The 25,485-nt window shown below is 56.8% G+C and overlaps 1 protein-coding gene and 1 long non-coding RNA gene across 4 annotated transcripts; one reads left to right on the forward strand and one right to left on the reverse strand.

Moving 5' to 3' along the window:
- Positions 1–1,144: 1,144 nt before the first annotated feature.
- On the reverse strand, positions 1,145–3,172 carry LOC140640293 (uncharacterized). Its single transcript, XR_012036963.1, has 2 exons — positions 2,741–3,172; positions 1,145–1,534 (listed from the first exon to the last, which is right to left on the reverse strand). It is a non-coding gene; the product is annotated as an uncharacterized lncRNA (long non-coding RNA).
- On the forward strand, positions 2,949–23,493 carry VASH1 (vasohibin 1). 3 transcript variants are annotated; one of them, XM_072839451.1, is made up of 8 exons: positions 2,949–3,014; positions 4,346–4,819; positions 10,680–10,768; positions 11,853–11,909; positions 13,727–13,801; positions 16,564–16,945; positions 18,511–18,623; positions 19,546–23,493. In XM_072839451.1, exons 2-8 carry the CDS (start codon positions 4,517–4,519, stop codon positions 19,616–19,618), a joined length of 1,092 nt encoding a protein of 363 aa, XP_072695552.1. In that variant the 5' UTR covers positions 2,949–3,014; positions 4,346–4,516; the 3' UTR covers positions 19,619–23,493. The 3 variants fall into 3 exon arrangements, with proteins under 3 accessions (XP_072695552.1, XP_072695551.1, XP_072695553.1); XM_072839450.1 differs by lacking the exon at positions 2,949–3,014 and adding an exon at positions 3,892–4,184; XM_072839452.1 differs by lacking the exon at positions 2,949–3,014 and adding an exon at positions 3,892–4,184 and having other exon boundaries at positions 4,361–4,819.
- The last annotated feature ends 1,992 nt before the right edge of the window (positions 23,494–25,485 follow it).

Raw genomic sequence — 25,485 nt, forward strand, 5'->3', positions numbered from 1 at the left:
CTGGCCACTACATTGGACAGTGCAGACATAGAGTGGCTGCCTTTCATAAACACACCTATAGCTGTGCCCCTCCACGCTCCTCTTTTATTAACAGTGTCCTGTTTTCATTGAGGGCGGTCCCCTGCCTGCACTGCCTGCGGTCTTTTGGGGGCAGCTCACAAAGTTGCTCTACTCTTTTCCAGCCAATGGGGTGGGCCCAGAACCCGAACTCAGTCAACCAGACTCTCCAGGAATCTGACTGTGGCTCCAGTGTCGCAAGAAAATGAGTTGGAGCAGATTAATACCAATGTTGATTCCCTAAGACACTGCGTATTAGTTTCCAGAACATTAATCCCTGGTGTGACAATAATAAGTGAGATATGATGTGACCTAGGCATCATTACCATCATCATCCCTGTCATCATCCAAGTACCTCATCAGTACCTATCAGTCCTGACATGCCAGCTCCTAAACTAGATACTTAAGCTGCCTAGCTTCCCCCTGCATCATTTCTCTGTCTCTAAAATGGAAATAAACTCATCCAAATTTCTTCCAGAGTCTTTGTAAAGGCAGCAAAAGAAATATTAGTCATAAGAGCTTTGAGCCAAATGAGGGAGTAACCAAATTGTCATTAGAGGTGTTGTTTCCTGGGATAGGTATGGGGACCTGTGGGAGGGTCTGAAGCAAGACCCAAGATCTGGGCCCAGTTCACAAGCTGTGTGACCCTAGGCAAGATACTTGTCCTTTCCTTTCTCAGCTTTCTGCTAAAATGAGATTAAGACATATCCCTCTCTAGTTTCACCACTTTCTCATCTATTTACACACCCCTCCCACCTTGCCTGACACCTGTCCCCTCCTCTTTCTACAAATATGTCCCAGAAAATCCTCTAGGCTAGATCATGCTGGCCTTGTACCGAATTCATTTCTTCTTTCCCCAGCAACCCACTTAACTGGCAAGTTGCCCCGGGTATGTACTCTCATAGCTTCCTAGACTAAGCCTCTGACAAAGCACTTTACTAGAATCATGTTTAACCATCTCCTCCAGTAGTAGACCATAAGCCTTGCCAGGGCAAGGCTCACATTCCTCTTGTCCACCATTGAATCCCCAGTGCCTAGTACAGAGCCGGGCACACAGAAGGTGCTCAGTAACTACTTCCTGGTGGAATGTTTTAATAAATACTCCAAATCCATTTTATTATTTGTCATTTCAGGAAGTATCATTTCACAGGATTAATCATCGAACGCTGCCTAACAAAGTACCCCAAAACTTACTGGCTTAAAACAACAACGATTGCTTCTTATCTCTCAATCTCTGTGGGAGAGAAACTCTGACAGGGCACAGTGAGGTTAGCTTGTCTCTGCCCCACGTCTAGGACCCCGGCTGGAAGACTCAAAGTTGGTGGTGGAGTAAAATCAGTTCACCACCTATCTGATGAGTGATGTTGCTTGTGAGCTGAGAGCCTGGCTGGAGAGGTCAGCCAGAGCACCTCATGTCCTCTCTCCATGTGGCTTGGGCTTCCTCACAGCATGGTGTCTAGGTTCAAGGGTGGTGGTCCTGAGAAAGTAAGAAAGAGATAGGAGGAACATCTCCTTTTTATGACATAAGCTTAAGAGCTATCTAGCATCACCTCCACCACATTGTTCATTAGAAGCCAGTAGCTAAGTCCAGCCCACAGTCAAGGGGAGGGGAAAGCAGCCAACATCTTTTGGAAAGAGAAGTGGTAAAGAACTTGCCAACATTTTAAAACTACCACAACAACTGCTTAGCTAGCACAAGAGGCAAAGTGCAGGGTGAAAGGTGTCTGAAGAAGTAAGGCAAATTACTTCAAATTATTAACTATGTGAGCTTGAAGGCATTACTCCCTGAGACTCCATCTCCCCATCTATACAATGAGTAGGTTGTAGCTGCTGGTGCCTGGTGGTTTTCATGCTCAGAGTCTTCCTGCCTCAGTGAGCTTAAGAGGATCTCTTCTTAACTAGCTTTCTTGAAGTCCCATGACCCTTCCCATCACGCATCACCCTTGGTTTCTGACCCTGGAGGCAGCAAGAGGGAGCTACTGGAGCTCGGGGGACCTAGGAAGCTCAGACACCAGGGATAACTTTAGGGAACAGAAGAGAAGCCACTGAGCACCTCCGGATTCTCCAAGGCCTTCTCTGTCCCAGCCCAGGTGTGGAAACCTCAGGGTGCCAGTGAGGGGGGTGGTGAGAAACAGGGCAGTCACAGACCAAAGCATTCGGCATCTGGCCAGGCCCCAGGGGTCTGCTTTACCCCAGAGAGACTGTCATTCATACTAACTCCTGGTGGGAGAGAGGGGAGAAGCCTTAAAGCGCAGGGGCTTAGCTGTCTCCTTTCAGAAAGTTCTTTCCTTCCGCTCCCTGCTCCTGTCGTTTCCATGTTACTGTTCTGTGGAGGGGAAGAGAAGGTTGCCTTGGGTCTCCGCAGTCCTGAGCCCACGCACAGCTTCTCCCTTTTCTGAACCGGCTGCAGGACGTCGCCTCACACTCCCGTGGGTCGCTCAGTCCCCAAACCCTGGGGCACAGCAGCCGCTCTGCCCGGGGCGGCGGGCGGGGCGGGGGGGCGGGTTGGGGCACCCACCACCTGGTTCGGTGCAGGGTCCACCCTCATCCCACCGGTGCACGACTTGGGGTGGAGCCGGTGGGTGCCTTTTAACCCTTTCGCTTCCAGACCCTAGGTCGTGACCCTAACCCCCCAGGGGGCCCCCTTTAAGGAGCCCGCGCGCCGGGAGGACCCCGCGCTCACCAGGTGTGACTGCCCGGCTGACAGCGGGGGAAACCGAGGCCCGCGGGGGGAAGAGACCTGTAGGAGGTCCCGCGGGGAATCAGACTGCGGGTGCCGTCTAGGGCCGGGTCCTCCTGGCCGGGCTCTCGCTCCGACCCTCTGAGGGCCCCCGCGAGGTGCTTCCTTTAGGAAATTCCCGGCCGCGGGCCTCCCGAGCCCCGGCACCTCCGCGCACTTCGCGCTCCGTGCGGCACATCGTACACGTCCTCCGCGGCGCCGCCGCGCCCCGAGAGAGGTGAGAGCGGAGAGGACCAGCGCCGTCCGCCTCCGAGAGCTAACTTGGGGCGCGGGTCCGGCGCGGGAGGCGGAGGGCCCGGCGGGAACGCGCTGGCCCTTTAAGGGGGGGACGGGGCGCATGCGCGGCGCGGGCCGGAGTCGGGGCCGGTGGGCGGCGGGCGGCGGGCGGCGGGCGGGCAGGGGACGCGCGCGCTCGGCGGCAGCTGGGCCCGGGGGCGGCGGGGGCGGCGGGGGCGGCGGGGGCGGCGGCGACCGAGCCTCGCGGAGCAGCGGAGCCGCGACCTGCGCGTGGGCCCGGCGCTCGGGGGCTGCTCTCCCGGGACTAGCTCGGCGCGCGCTCGCCGAGGCCCCGCCGCTCGCTGCAGCTCCCTCCGCGGGCCGTGGCTGCGCGAGCCCCGAGCCCTCCGGCCGCCGGTCCTTCGTCCCGCCCGGGCCGGGCAGCGGGGAGCGCCAGCGGAGCGCCGCGGAGCATCCTTCGCCCGGCCCGGATGCCGCAGCCCCTGGGGGCCGCGACCGCGCAGCCGGAGCCCGCCGCCCGGTGACCCCGGCCCGGCCCCGCCGAGCCCCGCCGAGCCCCGCGCCCCGCGCCCCGCGATGGCTCGGCTGGCGCTGCGCGGTGCCGGGTGCCCGCCGTCCGCCCGCTGAGCCGCGCCCCGCCCCGCCCCGCCGCGCCCCGCCGCGCCCTGCCCCCCGCGGGGAGCTGCGCGGCCGCTGCCCGGGGCCGAGGGCGCGGGGGCCGAGACAAAGCCCGGCGTGCGGGGCCTGGCCGCGGGCGTGGAATGAGCGCCCCCTCCCCGCGCCCCGCGGCCGGCGCGCCTCGGCTCCCGGGCTGGTCTCGCCCCGCGCCACCCTCCGCGGCGGGGGTCCCGGCCCCGAGCTGAGGCGCGCGGTCGCCCCGGAGCCCCCCGGAGCCCCCCGGAGCCCCCGGAGCGCGCGCTGCTGGGAGGGAGCGCGCCGTATTTTGGAGACGAATCTATTCTCTCCAGAACGGGGACTTGGGGCGCCCGCTCGGCCTGGGCGCCGGTGCCTTGAGCCTCTGTGGCCACAGGTCGGAGCTGTCTGGCCTCAGTTTCCCTTAGACTTCTCTCCGGTCCGCAAGCCCAGGCTGCTGCCCGGCATTGTTCTCGCTGTCAAATCGGGGAGCGTGGTGAAGGCTGCCAGCTCGGGGGTGCGTTCTCTTTATCCCACTTCACAAAAGGAACAAAGCCTCCAGGGCCGACCCCCGCCCTCCCCGCCCCGGACAACCACCTCTCCACCCCTACTTCACGTTGAGGCACTGATTTCTTTTCTTTTCTTTCTTTTTTTTTTTTTTTTTTTCTTACCGAGTAGTATTTTATTGTACAGGAGCCACGCCCTGGTTTCTTAAAGGCGCCTCGCACTCTGTTTGGCCATGTGTTATCTCTGCAGCTGGTGTGTGGGAGGCCTCCAGTGAGCCACCTATTTATTCCTGCCTCCTGATACTTACTCCCACCCCACCACCCCCCCGCCAAGAATTCGGGGATGCCCGGGGGGAAGAAGGTGGTCGGGGGTGGCAGCAGCGGTGCTGCCACCACTGCCACTGCCGCCCCCTCTGGGGTCAGACGTCTGGAGACGAGTGAGGGGGCCTCAGCCCAGAGAGACGATGAGCCAGAAGAGGAAGGGGAAGAGGACCTGCGAGATGGAGGCATCCCCTTCTTTGTCAACCGGGGTGGGCTGCCTGTGGACGAGGCCACCTGGGAGAGGATGTGGAAGCACGTGGCCAAGATCCACCCCGATGGAGAGAAGGTGGCCCAGCGGATCCGGGGGGCCACAGACCTGCCCAAGGTGAGAGATGTGTGTGAGTGTGGGTTGGGGGGAGTGGTGTCTAGGGTTTTAGTGATGTTGGGGCTGGGAGAACAAAACCACACTTTCCTTGGTGGGGCTGGGGACCACCGGCATGGTAGCACTTCAAAAATATACACAGGTTCTATCTGTCCAGAAAAATTTTCTCTCAATTGCCATTGAGGCTCTTCTGTGAGGTCCAAATACCCTGTTTCCAGGAGGCACTCTTCCCTCTCTTCTTATGTATTAAGGTTTTTTGTTTGTTTGTTTGTTTTTGTTTTTGTTTTTTAAGTAATCGCTATACCCCAGTGGGGCTTGAACTCATGACCCGGAGATCAAGAGTCACGTGCTCTTCTGGCTGAGCCAGCCAGGCTCCCTCTCTTCCATCTCTTGTTAAACATCCATGTTTTGTGGGCAGGGCAGCAGATTAACTGACAAGTACACTGATGTGGCTTATGTCTTATTTGCTAAGCCGATGAACTCTGTGGGCAGAGAGGTAACAAATGACTAAGGAGGATACAGGGGTTCAGGTGTTAAGAAAATATTTTCATGCCTTATCCCACTGAGTTCTCTGACAGCCTTGTGAAACAGGTGGGGCTTGGGGTCCCGTTTTCCAGACAGAAAAGCTGAAAACTCGGGTAGGAACTCAGGGTCCCACAGCTAGTAAGGGGTCACAGAGCAAGGACTCAACCACAGGTCTGTGGGCTTGCTGGATGCTAAATTCGGGGCAGTAAGAAAAGAGCCTGTGGAGAGGAGTAAAGTTAAATCATCTTTCTGTGCAGGGCTGGCTCCGTGATGGCTGTCCTTCATTTGCATTACCCATGAAGGCTGAGGCTGTGTCTCATTCATCTCTGTCTTTACAGGGTCTTCTGTATACCTGGTACAGAACAGGTTTTCACACACACAAATTTTGGGTTTTTTAACATTATGATTAAGACCAAGGAAACACTGTCCCCAGTGCAGAAATGCCCAAAGAAAAGCCCTGGGGTCAAAGGTCAGAGCTTGCTCAGGTGAGAAGGAAAGGGGCCAGGGAGAGTGGCCCTTAATGTAGAGTAGACACAGAGATGGCCTGTTCTGTTTCATTTTTACCAAGTTATTGGTAGAGCCATCAGAACTTGTCTTCCGGGAAAAGGGAATTCAGAGGTTGAAGATTGAGCAATGGTCTAACATTTCCAGGGGAAATAAAATGTGGGTTAATTTTGTGTGGCTACATAATTGTCCGTGTAGAAACTTGATATCTATGAAGCTAATCCCCAACAATTGGACATTGTTTCTGATATTCTTAAGATGAACACTGGGACGAACATTCTAACACATATTTTTGCGGGGGTCCATCTCTGGTTATTTCCTTGGCATAAATTCCTGGAAAGGAACTCTTGCATCAAAGGATATGTTTTTGATCGCCTGCCTATCTGTGTGAACTCGAGTGGGCCCTCAACCTATTTGAGCCAGTTTTCTTACCTGTACGATGGAGTGGATTGTGGGGAAAATTAAGTGAGAAATTAGGTGTCAAAGCGTTTAACGAACAGTAGAGTCTCAAACCAGTAGTTATTATTGGATGTGTGTTACCTCGTTTCATATCCTTCATCAGGAGGGGAGGCTAGATTTCACGCAGTGTCTGTGCCAATAGGGCCAGAGCCACATGCTTCCCCCATAGCAGCAAGTCGGTAGTTAGCAGACAGCTCTCCAGCCACTTGCTTATATCTAAATCAGGCTATGGGGGAGTGTGAATGGTTCCCTGCAAAACTGTTACCACTCCTGAAGACTAAAAAAAAATCAGCGAATTCATTAGTAACTGGTCTGTAATGTCATCTCGTCATCTTCAACCATCACGTAGAGGAAAGACACAAGGGAGAAATTAGGTTCTTGTCTGGGGGTAGAGGGGATGTCACAACTGACAGTATGGTGGAGCGGAAGGGGTTTTGTGAGCAGACTGGAAAAATTCTAAACTCGCCCTCCTTAAACTACGGGACAAATATCACAGACTGAGAACCTGCATGTCTGTATGAGGTTCCTCTTGGACCTTAGCCCAGAGTAGAAAGGAGCCCTAAAGTCTGGGAGCCACCAGAGTGCCAGCAACAGAGGGGATTAACCCCTAGGCTGGCCCCTCCCCCACTAGCCATGTCCTTAGAGGTGGCATAGTGGCATTCTCTGCAGAGCTCACATCAGGGTGGGCCCCAGAGCTATTTTGTTGGGATGGCATAATGTTTTAAAAGATCACTTGAGCCAAAATATAAAATTGGGAGATTTCACGTTAAGATCCAGATTTTGGGCATCCTTTCAGAAAATGAGAAGATCTGGGAACGGAGAATCTGTGATCCCACGTAGCAGCTGGCAGCTGGAGCTAAAGAGCGGTTCCCCCTCTTGCAATTGGCCACCGTCCCTACCCCACCCTTCCCACCTGCCTTACCCCTTTGTGCTACCTGCCTGGCCCCTGCCCATGGTTCAGTCTGGGAGCCCTGCACTGTGTGATAAAAAGCGTGTGATAAAAAGAGCTTGGCAGAAAAATCCAGCTTATTCAAATGCTGATTCTCTCATAACCATTTTTGTGAGGAAGGCATGCAGCCTCCTTGTGCCTCAGTTTCCTCAGCTGTCAAATAGGGATAGTAGCAATCCCGGGGTCCGAGGGATTTGGGAGGAATGGATGAAGTGAACATGTGAAACAGGTGAGCATGTGATGTGTACCCAGCAAATGGAGCAAGGCCTGAGGGTGCGATGGCCACCCCACAGCTGCTTTAGAGGATGGATGATACAGTTCGTTGAAGGGCAGCCCGTTTCTAAAAGGATCTCAGGTCCAGGAACAGTTTGTGTTTTTTCATAAGCATCTCTCCTTGATGCTGCAAGCCGCCACCACCTTTCAAAGCTCGGTGGCCACTCCTCAGACCCAGCCGCTGAACGTCTTCTGACCGTGGCTCTGGCCCCGGGGCTCCTGCACAACAGGGGTTTGAACATCTCCTCCAGGCAGCCACGCGGCCGGCATCAGCGTGTGCTGACCAGTCGCTCTGGCACGCCCCATGGTGAAGGTGAGCAGCTGTTGAATCTTAGCCATGTGCCAGCCCCTCTCCAAGGCCCCGACGCACAGCATCTCTATGCTGTGAGGTTGGTTCTGCCGTGGCGCCCATTTCACAGATGAGGCATCTGGGGCACAGAACAGAGAGACATTCAGGAATTTGATGCCAGACAGTGAGTGGCCGAGCTGGGCTGTGGATTGTGAGGGTCTGGTTCGAACACCGGCTCTGTCCACGCCTAGGCCGCCCTGCTCTTGCCCACACGTTCGTCTGCTGGCGGTTCCTCCTCCCCAAAGCCTCCTCGCGGTGCTGGGCTGAAGTGGACGCCACCAGGGAGAATGTCTTCATAGAATTCAGGAGTGTAGGGGTCGCAGAGCAAGGGTAACCTCTGGCCCTGGTAGTGGAGGAGGAGTTGTTCCTGAAGAGATCCGGGTATTCAACAGCGCTCACTGCCGCGAAGCTCACTTAACCCCACCCCTTGGCACACCCTGGCTCCTGCTTTGCAGGTGGGGGTCGGGGGGCGAATCCAGGCTGCCAGTCCTAAAGCGGGCCTGGTCATGTGGATGTCCAGGATCCTGCCAGTTTGTTTGGGAGCGAATGCATATGTGAATGTTCCAAAGAACGCTGTCAGCGCCGTCCACGCTGGTTAACACAAGTTGACGTGAGTCGTGCAGCTGGCCAGACAGATCTTTCCAGCTAAGCCTCGGGGTGGTGGTCTTTGAGGCTCTGCTTGTGAATCCCATGTCTTTCTTTGCCTCTCTTGGGGTCATTTCCCTCTCCCAGAGGTTCTCTGTCTGGATGGCAGGCAAGGCTCTGACCCAGGGATGGTTCTGGCAAGCATAGGTGAAGGACCCTCTGACTAGAGCTCCCTCCTTCTTGGGAATGTCTCAAGGGAGGGCATATTCCGTCTCTATCCAGAGCTCCTAGAAGTCCCGGGACAGCCTCACATGAGAAGAGGATGACCCACCTGCCTCTCAGGGACTTTCCACCTGAGGAGATAGGCGCCATGCTGTTCATATTGCAAAGGAAATTTTCCAGTTTCTCTCCCACCGCCCCCCTCACCCCATATCCTGACACAGGGAAGGCTAGGCCAAGCCCTCAGAGAGTTCTGGAGTTCATCTGGTACAGAGTAGTCAGGCAAGAAGAAGGAGAGCACCCCCCTCCACCATCCTGGGACTTTCACCCCCTTGGTGACTATAAGTGGTGGCGTCAATGTGGCCAGCAATGTGTGTGAAAGGGGAAATTGCTTCCTCCAGAGAGGGCTGTCAGCTGCTCGGGACTGTCCAGACAGGAAGGAGGGGACCACAAGGAAGAGACAGGAAGTTCATGCAGAGCTGTTGCTCTGGACTCCCCTGACCGACCCAGGCCTCCCCTCCTGCATCTTCTTCACCCTTTAGAATGAATAGGACAGGTCAGAACCTGTTCTTTGTCCTCTCTCATCAGTGGCACCCCAGACATGAATGTGCAGTGATCACCGCTGTGTCACTTCCCTCTACATTAGAGCCCTAGACATCGCAGCCCTGTTACTTTAAAGGCTGTGCCACCATCTCATTACAGGGAGACCCCCTCCTACCCCAGCCCTACCCCAGGTTCCCACAGACAGGGCTCCTGCTTTACCCTTTCTCTCACATGTATCCCTATTCATGCAGACTGAGACTCTCAGCAGCTCCAGCCTGCTGGATGAGAGAGATCTGTGGGGACTGGTGGGTGGAGGTGGAGGCCTTGGGAGTAGAGCGGGATACTCCTCTGTGAGGATCCTGAGGCCACCTCCCAGCAGGATGTCCTTGTGGCCAAGAGGAAGCCCAGACAGGTGGGCCTTGTTGGCAGTCTGGTTCTTCTACCTAAAGAAGTCTGTTCCGTAACCCCAGAGAACCCCAGCTGGTGCTTCTCTTGGCCACCTCAGCCTACCTGACTCGTAGCCAAACAGATCCTGCTAGGATTCAGGCTCCCCTGGCCTGAGGAGGGGGCCTGCAGTCTAGGGGACACATCTGTACAGTGGCCTCTTTCCTGGATGCTGCTGGGCAGCTCACTGGTTCCTGGCCACCCCCATCTCTCCCCTTCCTGGTCCAGGCATTCAAAAGTCTCCTCTGGGGAGGAGGAGTGCCCTCTCCATTACGTGGTTGCTCTGTTGATTACAGGTGTGGAGCTGACAGGAAAGGGAGGGGCTTGCAGGGACTTAGGGCCCCTGTGCCTCCATGAAACCCCTCCAAAGTGGCTAGATCATGGCAAGTAGATTCACAGCAAGACCTGTCCCCAAACCTGTTCCTCTAGCCAGCTTCCACTGACCTAGTCCTCAGCAATTCAGGCCGCAGCTGGCAGGCCTGTGCCTCCCAAGGCACAGGGGCCCCAAGTCCCTCCCGAGGCGCTGCGATGCTGGGGTGCTCTCACCCTCATGGAAGGAGCACTCCCCCAGCCCAGGCAGGTCCCTGGGGGAAGGGGACACCAGGTAAATCCACTTTAATCCAGCAGTTAAACCAGAGCACACCCCAAACGTGAATGGATGTGACCCCAATATTGACATTCTTGTTGAACCTTGAAGTTCATGAACATTTAAAATTCAAAAAAGCTGGTGAGTCAACCTATGCTTTCCTAAAATTATTAAATAATCATAAAATTGAAACATCAACCTAAGCTCCAAATGAGGAATGCTGTCAAGTGCCAGGAGGGAAAGAAAGGGCCACGGTCAGGGCCCGACCAGAGTCTCTGGAAGGAGTTGGAAGGTTCAGGACAGGAGGGAATGTATGGAGGGCTTCTCCAGGCAGTGACTTCTCTGGGGCTACTCCTGGGTGTCAGGTGGGCAGGAAGCTCCAGGATTAGCCTCCCTCTTCTAACTAGAGCTCTTTCTCTGTCTCTAGATTCCCATACCGAGTGTGCCTACGTTCCAGCCCTCTACACCTGTCCCTGAGCGCCTGGAAGCTGTGCAGCGCTACATCAGGGAGCTGCAGTATCCTCCCCAGTTCGAGGTCATGGCCACCATCTGGCTGGTGCAGTGGTCCAAAGACCAAGTGGGGCTGGTTTTCAGACAGGGCTGGAGAAGCATCAGGAGAGTGACCCCATTCTACAGCCCCCAAGAATGCTGTTCACAGGGCATCTCTGTGCCCGGCAAGTGATGCCAGCACAGCCTGGCTGTGGGAGTCTTTTATCTGATGAGTGCCAGACCCCCTCTGCCACCCACTTCCTTCCTCGTCCTCCCTGTGATGGGAGAAATGTCCTTGGAGAGACCCGCTGCTAAGACTGTCAAGCCTAGGTCCACCAGCACAGACCTCCTCCTCTGCTGTCCATCCAGACCTAGCAGAAGGAGAGTGGGGAAACTCTCCCTTGGGGCAGTTTAAAAGCTGGTTTGAAAGAGATAGGGGGAGGCAGATGCAGGAGAAAAAGGCTTTGATGCTCCAGGACATAACTTCTACGTCTTGGAACATTCTCCTAGTTCTTTGCCTTTTTCTTCCCGTGTACGAGGCCAGTTGCCTAGCATGGAAAGACCTGAATCCCAGAGCCCGATTCCCCAGTATCCCTGCTCTGGGCCTCGATGGAGAGGCCCAGAGCTGTGTGCCCTGAGTCCTCTCCCTTCTAGCTGCACATGTGCCAGGGATGGGAGGACTAGGCATGGTGCCTAAGGAGGAAAAGCAGGCTCATTACTGGAAACCAGGTCCAGCCCTTCCATTTCCCAATGGGGAAGCTGTGGTCTGATTTGGGGAAGGCAGTTGGCTCAGGAGCAGCACCCAGCAGGTAAGCTGCAGTGGACCCCCAGTGCAGCCTCCCCTCCGCTCATCTTGCTGCTCCATCTCTCCGGGCCCTGGCTGGCCAGGCTGCCTGCCCCACAGCCCACTGCTGTGTAGGGGAGAGCTGAGCTGGCCTCTCCTTTCTGATGTTCCAGCCTTAAGTGCCTTGTGGAAGCAGCTTGTGGGATCCTTACCCAGTCTGCACCCCAGAGGTGTCGGGCCCCGAAGTCTGGGGGGGTGGCGGGCAGGGGGGCAGAGGGGTGCAGCTCTTCCAGACCTGGCTAGAAAGCCCTTAACTGGCACCCACAGGTACAATCACACAGGGACACAGTTCTTTGAAATTAAGAAGAGCAGACCTCTGACAGGGTAAGTTTGGGGAGCACCTTGTCTCTCTGCATCCGGGCTGTGTCCCCAGCCAAGTTGCAGTGCCTGGGGACAGCCTTTGGGGAGAAGCTTATGAGGCAGGCAGGGACATCTTCCAGGGGAGCCAGAGAGGGTGGAGGCAGGGTTGGGGACAGGTACCACGGCGGGGCTCTGAGGTTGTCATAAAGGGGAAAATCCTGGCCAAGATGAATATCCAGGGCTCCCCTGATGGAAAGGAAACCCCAACATCCATGCTGAGCTAGGAGAGTGATGGGTAGCCCCCCACCTTGCCCTGGTGTTGACAGAGGGTGGTCCCAGGTAAATGTCTAGCCTCATCCTTTTTTTCTTTTGTTATTTTTATTTTTTTAAAGGTTTTATTTATTCATGAGACACACACACACAGAGAGACAGAGGCAGAGACACAGGCAGTGGGAGAAGCAGGCTCCATGGAGGGAGCCCGATGTGGGACTCGATCCCGGGACTCCAGGATCACACCCTGGGCCAAAGGCAGGCGCCAAACCACTGAGCCACCCAGAGATCCCTTTCTTTTTTTTCTTTTTTTAAACAAGAGATGAGCCTAGCAGGAGAGAGCCAGCCATCCCGTTCTCTCCATGCCCTGCAACTGCTCACGTACTCCCCATTGCCGGGGACCTGTATGCTGCCCCCTTTGCCTTATTGGACTCTCTTCTAGTCATTTTGTGCAAGTCCCAGTGTCTGAGAAGCAGGGACCCCACTGGAGACAACACTGCATCTCTCACTTCCCATTCCACCACCCCTGGAGACCCCTGGCTGGTTTCACCCCAAAGAAGCCCCGAAGGCAGAGGAGAGTGAAGGGTGAATGCCACTGCTGGGTCTGGGGCCTCAGCCCAAAGCTTAAAACTCTGTTTTAAAAATTAATGTGAATTTTATATCTTTCTCCACACATTATCTGTCCATGTTTGCTTTCTTACAAGAAATACTTTAAATGGTTTGCTAAATGACTTAATTACCCCGTCCCCAAACCCCTGGGTAGAGTCCAGCCTCTCTAACCGAGAAACTTCGCTCTTATTATGCTGTGGCTGCTGTATGCTAGGGGCCCAGCTCCAGCCTCAGTGCGATGGAGGAATTCAGCACCCTCCTGGGCAAAGCCAGTGGCCAGGCCAGTGTTCCAGGGCTGGGAACAGCATACGGTGAGGGAACCAGGCCTCAGGAATAGGCTGTCTCAAAGTGGCCTGAATTGGAAGTTCAGAGCAGGCTGGGGTTTGTCACTGGGGTTTGTCACTGCCTGAGATCCTGTGTCTGTGCCCCGGGCAGCTGGCCAGCTGCAGAGGAGCAGTTGTAATCAATTACAAGCTCTTTGGAGAAGCCCTGATTGAGAGAGGTGTTCACTGTGCTCCAAAAGGGACAAGAGCAATGCCAAGGTCCCCAGCATCCCGGGCATGCTTTCCCACTGGCCCTGGCAACACTGTCTTCATAGAAAGCCCCCAGCCCAGTGAGGGTCAAAACCCTGCCTACCAGGGCATGCCCCCTACACCCCCATTCAGGCTCCTCTCTCCCAAAAGTCTTTGGAGTAGGAGCCTGGGGTGGGAGGAGGAAGTGAAAGGGGGTAGAAAAGGGGGGGGAAGGGGCCTCCTTCTATATCTTTAGTGGCTGCCTCTTCTCCTCCTGCTCAGGCTCAGGACAGACTTGGGGGCAAGGGGTGCACAGGCTGGGCCTGAGCTGGAAGGGAAGGGGCTCTCAGTCCTGTAGCACTTCTAGACCATCTTCTCCCCGCTCCTGACCCTCCTCCACTGGAAGGGCCTGGAGGCTGTGTCCTCATAGTTCTGCTTCCCTTCCCCCAGGCTGATGGACTTGGCCAAGGAAATGACCAAAGAGGCTCTGCCAATCAAATGCCTGGAAGCCGTGATCCTGGGAATGTATCCTTCCTTGGCCCTCAGAGACTAGGGGCAGGTGGGCTCAGCCTGTCTGAGCTCCAGCTTCCTCCTCTGGAAGGGGAGAGCTGAATGAGCTCCAAGCCCTCCCAGCAGTCATGACCTTGATCCCAAAGCGAAGGGGTTCTTGGGGCAGCGGTGAGCTCCGTCCCCAACACCTCAGTTGCTAACTTTCCAGGCCTGCTTTTTTTTAAGGATTTTATTTATTTATTTATTTATTTATTTGTTTATTTGTTTGTTTGTTTGTTTATTTGAGAGAGAGAGCATGAGCGGTGGGGGAGGGAGAAGCAGATTCCCCGCTGAGCAGGGAGCCCAACTCGACTCTGGGTTTAATCCCAGGACCCTGAGATCATGACAGATGCTTAATTGCCTGAGCCACTGAGGTGCCCCTAGGCAGGTCTTTTTTACGTCATGTGAACACAGTGACTATGTTCTCTGAACCCCAAATCAGGGCACATTGTCTCACAAAAAGCTGTTGTACCATTTCTGAGAACCAGACAGTCTGGGAGAAGCCATTTGAATGCCCAAAAGTTGGCATTTCCAGGACATTGTAGATTCATAGAGATGATGGATGGGGTCTTTAAAACAAAACTGCCTTTTTTAAAAAGCAGAGTTTCTGGGTCACCCCCATTCAAAGGGCAGAACTGAGGCCTGGAGCTGGGTTACCAGGGTCATGAAGTGGGACCGACCAACCCCTGGTCAGCGCAGGAGGGAGACAGGTGTTTATGGCCGGGTCTCCGTTCTCATTCGTCTGTGCCTTAGCGATGGCCTTTTGTTTTATGACGGAAAACTGTTAAGCTTGTACAAACAGAACAATATAAGGAATCCCATGTGCCCATCACTCAGTCTTACCAGTTCAAGGCCAGTCCTGAGTCATCTCTGCTCACCCCCACCATCTCTTGCTGCCCATAGTACCTCCCAGCTCATAAATATTCTGTCCGCCCCCCCACCCCCCACACATACACATACCCCATACCCGGTATAGATGCCTGGCTTAGTGCTGCAGAAAGGGCAAGGGGGCTGCTGCCTAACAGAACAAGGACCCCATTCTCTAGGACAGATCGGGGAGGAGAATGTGATGGTCAGGCCAGGAGCACGGCTTCTCTAAGGAGGACCATGGTCCAGGGGGTACACTCCCCCCACCCCTCACAGCCATACCTACCTTAAATTATTCAGAGAGACCACCGGGGCGCCTCCTCAGTCCCACTTCCGCAGAGGCCCCTAGAGCTAACTCCGCTGGGGTGGTGGTCAGCTGACAGGCAGGCCCACCTCCACAGAGCTGGACAAGCATGGCCCTGTCTAAAGGGTTCTTTGCGGGGATGTGCATGAGAACCTCAGGCCACTGCCCAAGCCTCCTCCACGACCCCCCATTCTCTTCTTCAGGGGCCACACACACCAAAGTTGAGGTTCCCAGCCACACTGTAGGGGGGAGACTCTGCTTCCTCCCTGCAAAGCTCACAGAAGCTGCTCCAGGCAGGATGCCATGGTCCCAGAGGCCTTTCAGAGGTTACCTGGGGGCTCCTGGACAGGAAGACGACAGGAGAAGCTCCCTGGTATGGGCTGGGGCCCCTCCCCAGTGTCCCCCACAGAACTGCCACAGCCCCCTTGTTTGTTGCACACACGGCGGACACCGTACTGAATTTGCTTCCTTGTCTCCTGGCTGCACGCTGAGCGTGTGCCTTGTTCATCTGTGTCCTCAGACACTTGCAAGGAGTGGGGCTCAGTAAGTCCTGGAGGGGCCGAGAGCATAGGCTTTGGGGGCAGGCTGACCCAGACCTGAATCCTAGCTCGGCAGCCGACTGACTGTGTGACCCCAAGCAAGTTCCCCAACATCTCTGACCTGTGGGGTCTTCCTCTGCAAAAGGGCATGATGGTAGTGCCTCTCTGGCAAGGTGGTTGGGACCACTGAACCAGTCATTGCGTGGAGGACACCTGGCGCGGTGCCTGCACAGGGTGTCTGCTCCATGCTTTTCTCTGCTCACCTCCTTTGACTCAGGTGTTCAAGTAGAGCTCACTGAGTAACTACTGGGTGCCTGGCTCTGGGCTGAGCCCCAGACATGCATCGAGGAACATGGTCATACAAGGTCCCTGTTCTCAGGAGTTTATGGCTAAGAGGGGCAGGCTCAGGTGGATGGGGGACAGCCCTCTGGCCAAAGGGAAGAGCTGGTGCCGAAGGTCCTGGGTGGGAAATCCTGGTGGATGGAGAGACTGAACAAGTGAGCAGGCGGGGTAGGAGGCCACGGGGGCGGGGGGCAGCCGGCCCGGGCTCCACTGGCCTCCCGGGAGGACCTGGTTGTGTGCAAAGGGCGGTGGGCAAGCACGTGTGTGTGTTGGGCGGCAGCAGTGAGAGAAAGAGCACAGAACTGTGAGCATCTGGGAGAAGTGTATGTGTGAGAGAGAAGACAAGACTGTGTCTGCGAGCGTGTAGGGGCGAGTGTGGGGAAATGTGTGTGACTGACAGGAGGGAGGGAGGGAGGGAGGGGTTGGCAGCAGGCCTCCCTCATCCCTCCTCCAGCCGGGAGGACTCTGGAGGGCCCTGCGGTTTGCAGCGGGGAACTCACGGATAGCTGGTAACAGCTTGACCTCGCGGCAGCGGCCCTACAGGTTACTTTATTGAGCACCTACTGCATGCCAGGCTGCGGGGGGCGGGGGTCCTCCAGCCCGGGTCCCCGGGGTGCAGGGCTGGGGGAGGAGGGGAGGCCCCTGCACCCCTCGAGCTGTTTCCTTAGCTGGGCTGGCGGGGCCAGTTACCTCACCAACAGCATGCCCACCCTGGAGCGCTTCCCCATCAGCTTCAAGACCTACTTCTCAGGGAACTACTTCCGCCACATCGTGCTGGGGGTGAACTTCGGCGGCCGCTACGGGGCGCTGGGCATGAGCCGGCGCGAGGACCTGATGTACAAGCCGCCGGCCTTCCGCACGCTCAGCGAGCTCGTGCTGGACTACGAGGCCGCCTACGGCCGCTGCTGGCACGTGCTGAAGAAGGTCAAGCTGGGCCAGTGCGTGTCCCACGACCCGCACAGCGTGGAGCAGATCGAGTGGAAGCACTCAGTGCTGGACGTGGACAGGCTGGGCCGCGAGGACTTCCGCAAGGAGCTGGAGCGCCACGCCCGCGACATGCGGCTCAAGGTCAGTGCGCTCTGGCCCGCCAGCCCTGGGCGCCGGTCCCCTGGGGACCGCCACCAACACCCTCTCCTTGGCCCCCACCCCAGCAGCAGAGGGGCGGGGCTCTCAGGGAGGGTGATGGGGGTGAAGAGTCTGGCCCCGAGGGGCTTGGCTCCCTGCTCCTGTTGAGACCGTCCCCTTGGGTGGGCGTGGGCGGGCCGGGGAAGGCCCTGGAAGGAAGAGGCAGGTGAGCTGGGTGTGGGAACCGGGAGAGGGGCAGGGGTGCCACCCTCCTTTGGAGCCTTTGGTTGGGAAAGCAGAGGCTGTCTGGAGGAATAGGTAGGGCCAGGTGCAAGGAGCCGGCATCCACCCTAGGTATGCTGACCCTTGACCTCCCAGACCCCACGTTCAATAAAGAACCAGAAAGTCAGAAAAAGGAAGCCTTACATGGGAAGATGGTGAGGGTGGTGGTTCCTTCTCCCTCTTCCCCACTGTGATAAGCAGGAGGGCAGCTAGGAGGGGCTGTCCTACCCCAGCAGGTGGGCTGAGCTGCTGAGAAGCTTGCTCCTGGCAGCCGGACAGTGGGCACAATCCTGGCCTCTCTTTGGGTCCCCCTGGATTTCAGTGCCTTGCCTGGTGCCTGCCTGGCCCCTCCTGGGTGTTCAGCCCCTCCCCATTGCTTGTTCACTATTGAGCACAGGAGGCCAGCTGGTAGCTTGCAGGAGCTCTATTTTTGGGGCAGGAAAACCAGGTACAAGGGAGGCAAGGAGTTTGCTCACAGGCCATGAGGAGAGTGGGCGGGAGCTCAGTCTCCAGATGGGGAACACCAGGTGTGTCACAGGTGCAGGCACTGTGCCTGCAGGGCCTGTTAGAGCTCGGCTGCCCTGCCTTGCCCGGCAGTCACAGCACTTTCCCCCCGGGGTAGAAGCCAGCGGCAGTGACCCTGCACAGCTCCGGGGGCACTGGCCCTCCCTGTGTATCACTGGCTTCCCAGCTCCCTGGCTCCTGCCACTGGAGTCACACTGGGTCTTTGGGGGAGCACGTTGGACCTAGAGTTGGAGCTAAGAGTTGGCCTGTCCTTAGGCACTGTGATTCCCAATCTATTTGGCGTGAAGGACTCCCCATGTTATTTGCTCCTCTCTAGCATCCCTGCCATATACCCCATTTTTTGAAATTTTAGTTCAAGCTGCCCATGCCATATAAAAATGTTTTATTTGCTTTTCGCCTTTTTCCTTCACCATATGTAGCTGCCAGTCTGAGCATCTGCCCGGTGACCAGTGTCCTGCTTGGGCCTGGTGGGATCTCAGCCCAGAACTCAGACATAGGCTGCTTCCCCAGTTGTTGCATTTACCTGGCTCGGGTGAACGGCCCAGGGCTCCTTACAGTATCACAAAGCCTAGTGACTTCCCTTGACTGCATGCTGCCCTGCTGGGGAACCCTTGCCCGGCAGCTTTAGTTCCCAGGAAACAGGTTTGGGATGATCCTGGAGACAGGATGGCCTCGGGGCTTTTTGCTCCACCGTGCGGTGCAACGCAGGAGGGGCTCCGGGTCAGCTCTAACTGTGTCTTTGCTTCTCCTTCCCTACCAAGATTGGCAAAGGGACTGGCCCTCCCTCTCCCACCAAGGACCGGAAGAAGGACGTCTCCTCCCCGCAGCGTGGCCAGTCCAGCCCCCACCGCAGGAACAGCCGCAGCGAGAGGCGGTAAGGGATGGGGTCGCGCCTGGGGGGACTGGGTCATGCGTGCGAGGTGCGAGGAGAATCCTGAAGGCTTTCCCTCTTGTCTTCTAGATCCCTGTGCTTTTCTCACCTTTTCCCCACCCTTCCTTTTTTGCCTCCACCAGAGGAAGGTGACCGGGGTTGGTGGGTTTGTGTGTTTCTGGGTTGACACCTCCCAGGAGCAGTGCTGTCCCATTTCCCTAGGGAAAGCCACATTCACTGGCCCCCTGGCTACCCAATGTGAGGCACTGGTGCCAGAGCAGGAGGGCCCACTGAGAGGGTGGGGGCAGCTGTGTGGGAGGGAGGCAGGGACGGGTGGGCTCCTGGCAGACGACGAGTTCTCCCGAGAGCATCACTGGGCAAGGTTGACATCAGATGGCAGCTGCTGGGCGGCTTTGAACATAACTTTGGCCCCTGCAAGTCTGGCGTTTGTCTCTATCTAGATGGCAGAAACAGCCCATTAAAATGCCAGGCCGCCTCCTCTCCTTGGTCTCCCACACGGCCGTCTGGCTCTTGCTTCAATATCTGTGTGGTTCAGGAACCACAGCTCCGGGATGATTTAGGGGCACAAGCAGGCCTCCGAGGTACAGTGTCTTTCCCTTAGACTCGGGAGGCTTTTATAGAGAACAGATTCCCAGGGCAGCTGGGGACAGCCAGCTGCAGGGGAGGGGGCCTCCGGTGACCAGCAGGGCCTGTAAGGGAGTGTGGGGAGCACAGCCGGGACAGCGCAGGGCAGGGCAGGGCTCCGGGAACACACTTCCACGTGTCCTTCACTGCTGCGTTTGGGGCACCTTGGAGAATGGAGGGGGAGCGACCCAGGAGCAGCCCCTGTGGTTCCGCCCACCCCCACCTCCCTGCCCAGCCACTCACCCTTCCCCCCCTCACCCCCTTCTCTTTTTCCCTGCAGGCCATCGGGTGAGAAGAAGCCTTCTGAGCCCAAAGCCATGCCGGACCTCAATGGGTACCAGATCCGGGTGTGAGGCGCGCGGCAGTGCCCCAGCCTCACCGCATCTTGGGGCCAGGATCCCCCTGCCAGAACTGGCCTTGTTTGTGGGGGGAGAGGGCCTGGTGGGGGGCAGGGCGAGAGGGCGGCAGGAAGAGCCTGTCTCAGCTCAGCCACCCCAGCTGCTGCCCCTCCCACTGGGCCAAGACCCCTAACTTTGGGCCAAGAAGCAGTTAGTATTTTATTTGGAGTTTTTAACCCGATAACTAAAGTTTAAAGTGTTTGGGGGAAAACTTAAAAAACTAATGGATCTGCCAATCGCCAGAAGGCCAGTGCTTAGATCTGAGGACTACAGGGTTGGGCAAGGAAGGGACGCTGGCTCTGCTGGTGTCTCTCTGGGGAGGTGAGTCCGTCCTGTCTCAGCCCCACTAAGCCTGTGGCTGGGCGGGGGTGGAGTAGGGGAGGGAGGGAGGTGTTCCCCTAGTTCTGCCTCCCCTGGGAAGCAGAATCTTGACCCAGGGAACGGGAAGCAGGGTAGAAATCATTCTGGGAAAGGTCTTTGTGGCCCATGGCAGGAGCTTGGCCCAAGGCCACATGGCCCAAGACCAGAGCCCCTGGCCCAGGAGAGGCCTCATGCCCTTGCAGCCTGTGGCCAGGGCTGTGGGGGCTGTAGGAGAGCCCAGGGGAGCCCGCTGGGGGAAGGAACCCCAGGCCGCTACCTGGCCTCCTTGCTTACTTCAGCTCTGCCTGGAAGGGTGAAGCTGGGGGTGCTCCCTGCTCCCTGCAGGGCGGCTGGGCTTTGCCACAGGCCCGGAGCTGTACCAGGCTTGGCATGACTGTAGGGACTGAGCAGCCTGGTGGGCCCAGGAACCATGACTGGGGATAGAGTGGGACACTCAGGCCCCAGGCTGTCCCCTGGCAGGCCCCAAGGGTTGTGGGGAGACACTGCTACTCCCCACCCCTTTTCTATTACCTCAGTCCTTGCTGTGAAAATGAAGACCAGATCAGGATGCTTGTGCCTCAGGCCTGGCTCCCCTCATGCAGCAGCCCATCTGGGTTTGGGGGTAGCAGTGACGGTCAGACCTGTGGCATGTGCCTTGTCAGGGAGGCATCTGGACAGCTGGTGTCTGCACAGTCTGCCTATCAAGTGTGAGATACCTGGTGGACACGTGAAAGTGGAAAGACGTTGGCAGGGTTGGGGGAAGGTCCTAGAGACTAAAGCAATGGCAAGTGATAGGGCGAGGGCGCAGCTGGCCACCACGAAGGAGCAGAGCCTGGAAACTGGGGAGCGTAAGTGAGAAAAGGATGCAGGGGAGAGGTTAGAAACAGGCTGCTTGGGAAATAGTGAGTTCCCTGTTGCTGGAAGTATCCAAGCAAAGCCTGGATGGCAACTTGTCGGGAAGCTGTCGAGAGGATTCAGGTTATGGAAGGGGAGCCGGATAAGGTGACCGGCAAGGTTTCTTTTCACTGAGAGGCTGTGCTTCAGCCAGGGGCCAGGCCCCGGATAAGGAAGGATCAGAACCAGGGTTGGTTCTGAGGGTTCACACGCCCAGAGGGCCAGGCAGGGGATTAACAGGAGGGCTGCAGTGAGGGCCGGGTGGCCAGCTAACGGGCTGCTCCTGCCCAGGTATTCTCAGAGTGGGGGCCATGCATTGCCAGATTGTATGATTGTTTCTCAGAAGCCAGAGCTCTGGATTTTTGTGTGAAATGACCTGATTTTTAAATGTTGGCAATCAGTTCGGACAATGTAAAAACCCAACATGAAAGAGAATGCCAATTTGTAATCTCTGAGGTAGAGAGAGCTTGTGCTGGGGAGAAGTCCACTGAGAGGTTTTGAGGTGGAGATCAAGAAAGTTCATCTAGGCTTCCCGGGAGGGCTGGGCCAGGGCAGGGTCCTCTCTGCTGAAGCTGCCCCAGACAAGGCAGCTGGCCCGTGTTTGTCCTCCTCCCCGTCCTTGCAGACCGGAGGCCTACCGGAGTCACCAGCAGGGGTGGAGTGGAGATTGCCCAGTGCCCAGCCTGCCAGGGAGATGGATGTGCGTGGGAAGCAGGGAGGGGTGGAGGGAGGGAGACACGATGCTTCTGCTGATGCAGGTGCCCATCAGGGAAGCACCAGGGGCTGGCAGCTCTTCACACCAGCAGCTTCTGGCCCAGAGCCAGGCCCGGCAGGAGAGCCAGCTGGGCAGTCCTTGAGTTCCTCAGGGGCCGCCAGGCCCTGGGGAGGACACCTAACTAACCTGCCCCTGGACTACACTCCAGCCAGGCCAGTTCCAGCACCATTGTGGCCCCTGACTCACCATCCCGTCCCATCCCAGGTCTCAGGCCATGGGGTGCTGGTCCCCACGTTTGCCACATTGGCCTGGGGCAGAGAGGACTCACTTCGGGAGATGTGCAGCTGACAGCGAACGTGGCCTTTTCTGGGTCTACACGTGGGTGCCACTTACCAGCAGGGGAGGGGACTGCCACATCCCCAGAGACCCCAGGTCTTAAGGGAAGACTTGACAGGGGACTGGGGTCAGAGAGATGGGAGGAAACTGTTCTACCCTTCTCCAAAGCCGTCTAGGGAGAAATGGGAGGAGGCCCACCCCTGTTGCTGCCCAGGAGGGAGCTGATCACCCTGAGCAGATAACCCCCCCGCACTCTCCCTCCTCCCTCAGACCTCGGGCCTGTGGAGGCCACCACAGGATACAGCGGTGCTTTTTAATTTATTTTTAACATTTTCTCATATGTAGCAAGCCCTCCTCCCCTCCTGGGCGTGTTTACACAGGCTCTGCTCCCTGGGGCTGGCCTGACTGCAGAGTTTCTGGGGAGGCAGAGGCAGGGACTTCGGGGCCTTAGTCACCATCCTTGGTTTCACCTCATGTCACTTCCTGTGAGGAACAGGGGCCTGGCTCCTGACTCAGGACTGCCTTCCAGCACTCAGTGGGGGCTCCTCTGCCCCCAGGGGTGGAGGCTGCTGGCCCAGGAGGCCCCAAGGTGAGGTTAAAAAAAAAGCTGCTTCATGAAGGTGGGCCAGGGTGGCAGTGATTGCTTCCCAAAGCCCAGCTCCTTGGGCTCAATGCCAGCTCAGAACACTGGGAACTGGGTGTAGAGAGCCCTCCTGCCCACCTAACTGCCAGTCCTCTCCCTCCCATGGCCTCAACACAGTCACGTTCCCCTCACCCATCACGCCAGACCCCATCCTTCCTGGGCATGGCCAGGTGAGGAGGGAAGCAGCCCTCTGGCCCCCGACGCCATGAAGCCTAGGGCCAGGCTCCAAGGAGTGGAAAGGGCCCAGGGGTTGGCTGTGTCTGGTTTCCGGCCCTCTCTGCCAGCACACGCCCCATTCCTTCCATCCTGGACTTGACCTGCTGGCTCTGAGATGAGGTCCAGTTCTGGTCAGCAGCATGTCCAGGGGCCCATGTGTCTGTGTGCACCTGGGGCTCCTGCCTGGGTTGTTTTCTGGCTTTGATGCACTACCATCAGCAGGCACACCCCTGGCCTGGAAGCACCAGGAAGGTGCACACCGCTCATTGTGCCAGAGCACCCCCCCACACACACTGGAATCTCCATGGGTTCCCGCTCAGAAGCCAGCTGAAGGGTGGGAGGGGGCCTGCCTCAGGCCAGACTGCTCTGGTGCTAGCTGCGAGCCCATCAGTGTTGACCCCCAGCCACACCCTGGTGCTCCTGAGTCCCAAGTTCCCCTTTCTCTCGGGTGTGCTTGGCCCAGGGGCCTGGGGACAGGGGGGCCACCCCTCCCTTAAGCTTTGTGTTAAGCTGCCTGTGGGACCAGACTCTGTCCTTCCTGCTCTTCCCGTGTCAGTATTGCTCCCTCCCCTCTCACTTTTACCCCTCTCATTGCTGTGCTTGCTTTTTTCCTGAAATGAATAAAGGCTCCCCGGCTCCGGTTGCACCGGCTGGGCAGAAACCACATGGAAGCCTTGTCTCCTTTCCCCTGGGAACTGAGGCCAGAGCCCACCCCACCCACCAGTGCCATCCCTGGTAGCTGTAGGAAGACCCAACCAGAGGTAAGGGGAGCCCCAAACCAGCCAACAGGAAGCCTACAGGCCCCCGTAGCCATCGTGAAACTTCTGGGGTCCCCTGTCACCCTCAGCCTGCCTAAGCCACTCCGCTCTTGTCAATCCTAACCTGGGAGATCTTTCCTGATGGCTGTAAATAAAACCTCTCCTTCACACAGTCAGCCTGAGCCGCACAGGCTGGCCCCAGCAGTCCCCCAGGGACAGAGGAGGGAGGATGAGTCTTCCCCTAGGAGGAAAGGTTATTTCAGGAAACCACAGCAACGGGGCTCTTAAGTCCCTTCTCAGCGCAGGTGCCCACAGTCTCAGCACAGAATCTACAGTGGCTAAAGTCACAGCTTCAGAGAACACATGTGGTTCCACCCATCGCCCCTGCTCCCTCTAGCGCCAGGCCCCTTCCCACACTTTATGACAAGCCTACGGCTGCAACCAGACTTGCACAGAAACAGCTTTTAGATCCACAGCCTTTGTTTTCACCCTCTCTGCTCTCCTTTCATTCAGCTGGACTTGGAGAAGAGGTAGGATATTTCCTCCTTCTCATTCCAGTCAATCCCCATAAAGTCCTGGCTAGAAATGTAGTTCAACACAGCAAGACCCCCTCACTTCCAGTGGCGTGGTGGTGAAGCACAGCAACTGGGAAGAGGCAGTCTGTTGGAATCCCTGACCATCTTAAGACTGTATATCGTCCAGAGAGAGGCAGTTTTGCTACCTACAGGCTCATTTAAGTCTTACTTAAATGATACCCAAAAAAGACTTTTCAATAAGGTAACCGAAATCTGTAAATAATATGGATTGTACACCTTTACCCAAAGGCAACATTATAATGTACACATTCAAGTGCAGCTAAAACACCCAGTCAAGGGCCTGTGGTGGACTTCAGTGACATAGGCTCATTCCCAGCAGGCCCCTGAATTGCTGGGGTACACGGGAGGGCTGGGTCGGTGCTGGGACCACAGTCCATCATGAGCCCAGCAGGCTCATTGGGGACACTGCTTAGAATTGAGAGATAAATGTCATCATGGAGTTCCAGGAGGATCAGGACCCAACTTACAGAGGGTGGGAGTGGGAGGTTACCTCATTTCCTGCTGCCATATTTCAGGCTCTCAGCATGTCCCAGCCTCATTTAGGCACGGGACTAATCTGTGCTGGGACTTTTGGATGCAGGTGGCACTTTTTAGAGCCCTGAACATGAAGAGGTTGAAAGCCCTGTCACCCCCATCTGCCAGGATCTGACCTTTTGCCCACCACCATGGAAGGCAGTGGTGACAAGAAGAGGTGGTCATATCAAAGACCACGCCAATTGGCCCCGACGTGGGCTGCCTGGTAACCCAGTGTCTGCCAAGGGGGGAAGGGGACCAGCTGCTGAGTCTTGGCAGGTGGTGGAGATGGGCCACCTCAAGTCGGCTGGAGGGACAGCTCTCTGGGGATGTGCACTTCCTCTAACCCCCAACAAGAAAGAGCTTGATCGTGGGAAAGGCAAAAAACCTCCCAGAATTTAAGTGAAGAGATTCCGGTCTTCTCTCCACAGCTGTGTGCAGCCTCAGCAGCAGGGGACCTGAGGAGGGATGGGACTGAAGGCAGAGTCCCCTTGGAAACACGTTCAGCTCACATTCTCCTAACTGGGGTGAGAGCTGCACCGACCCAGGCTCTCATCTGGCTGGTTCTTGCCTGCAACAGTTTTGTTTTGCACATTTGCTCAGAATCAAGGGGAAGGCACTCCAGGTTGAGACTGGAAGTGTCAGGCCGCAGGTCCACTCTCTCCTCAGGCGGAAACTATAGGAGTAAGGCCCCTCCAACTCCCGGGAGAAGAGAGGCCAGACTGTGCATTACATAACCAATCAAAATAACAGCCCCCTGGGGCAGCCCAGGTGGCTCAGTGGTTTAGCAC

This window comes from Canis lupus, chromosome 9 (assembly GCF_048164855.1).
Source record: "Canis lupus baileyi chromosome 9, mCanLup2.hap1, whole genome shotgun sequence".
Taxonomy (NCBI): domain Eukaryota; kingdom Metazoa; phylum Chordata; class Mammalia; order Carnivora; family Canidae; genus Canis; species Canis lupus.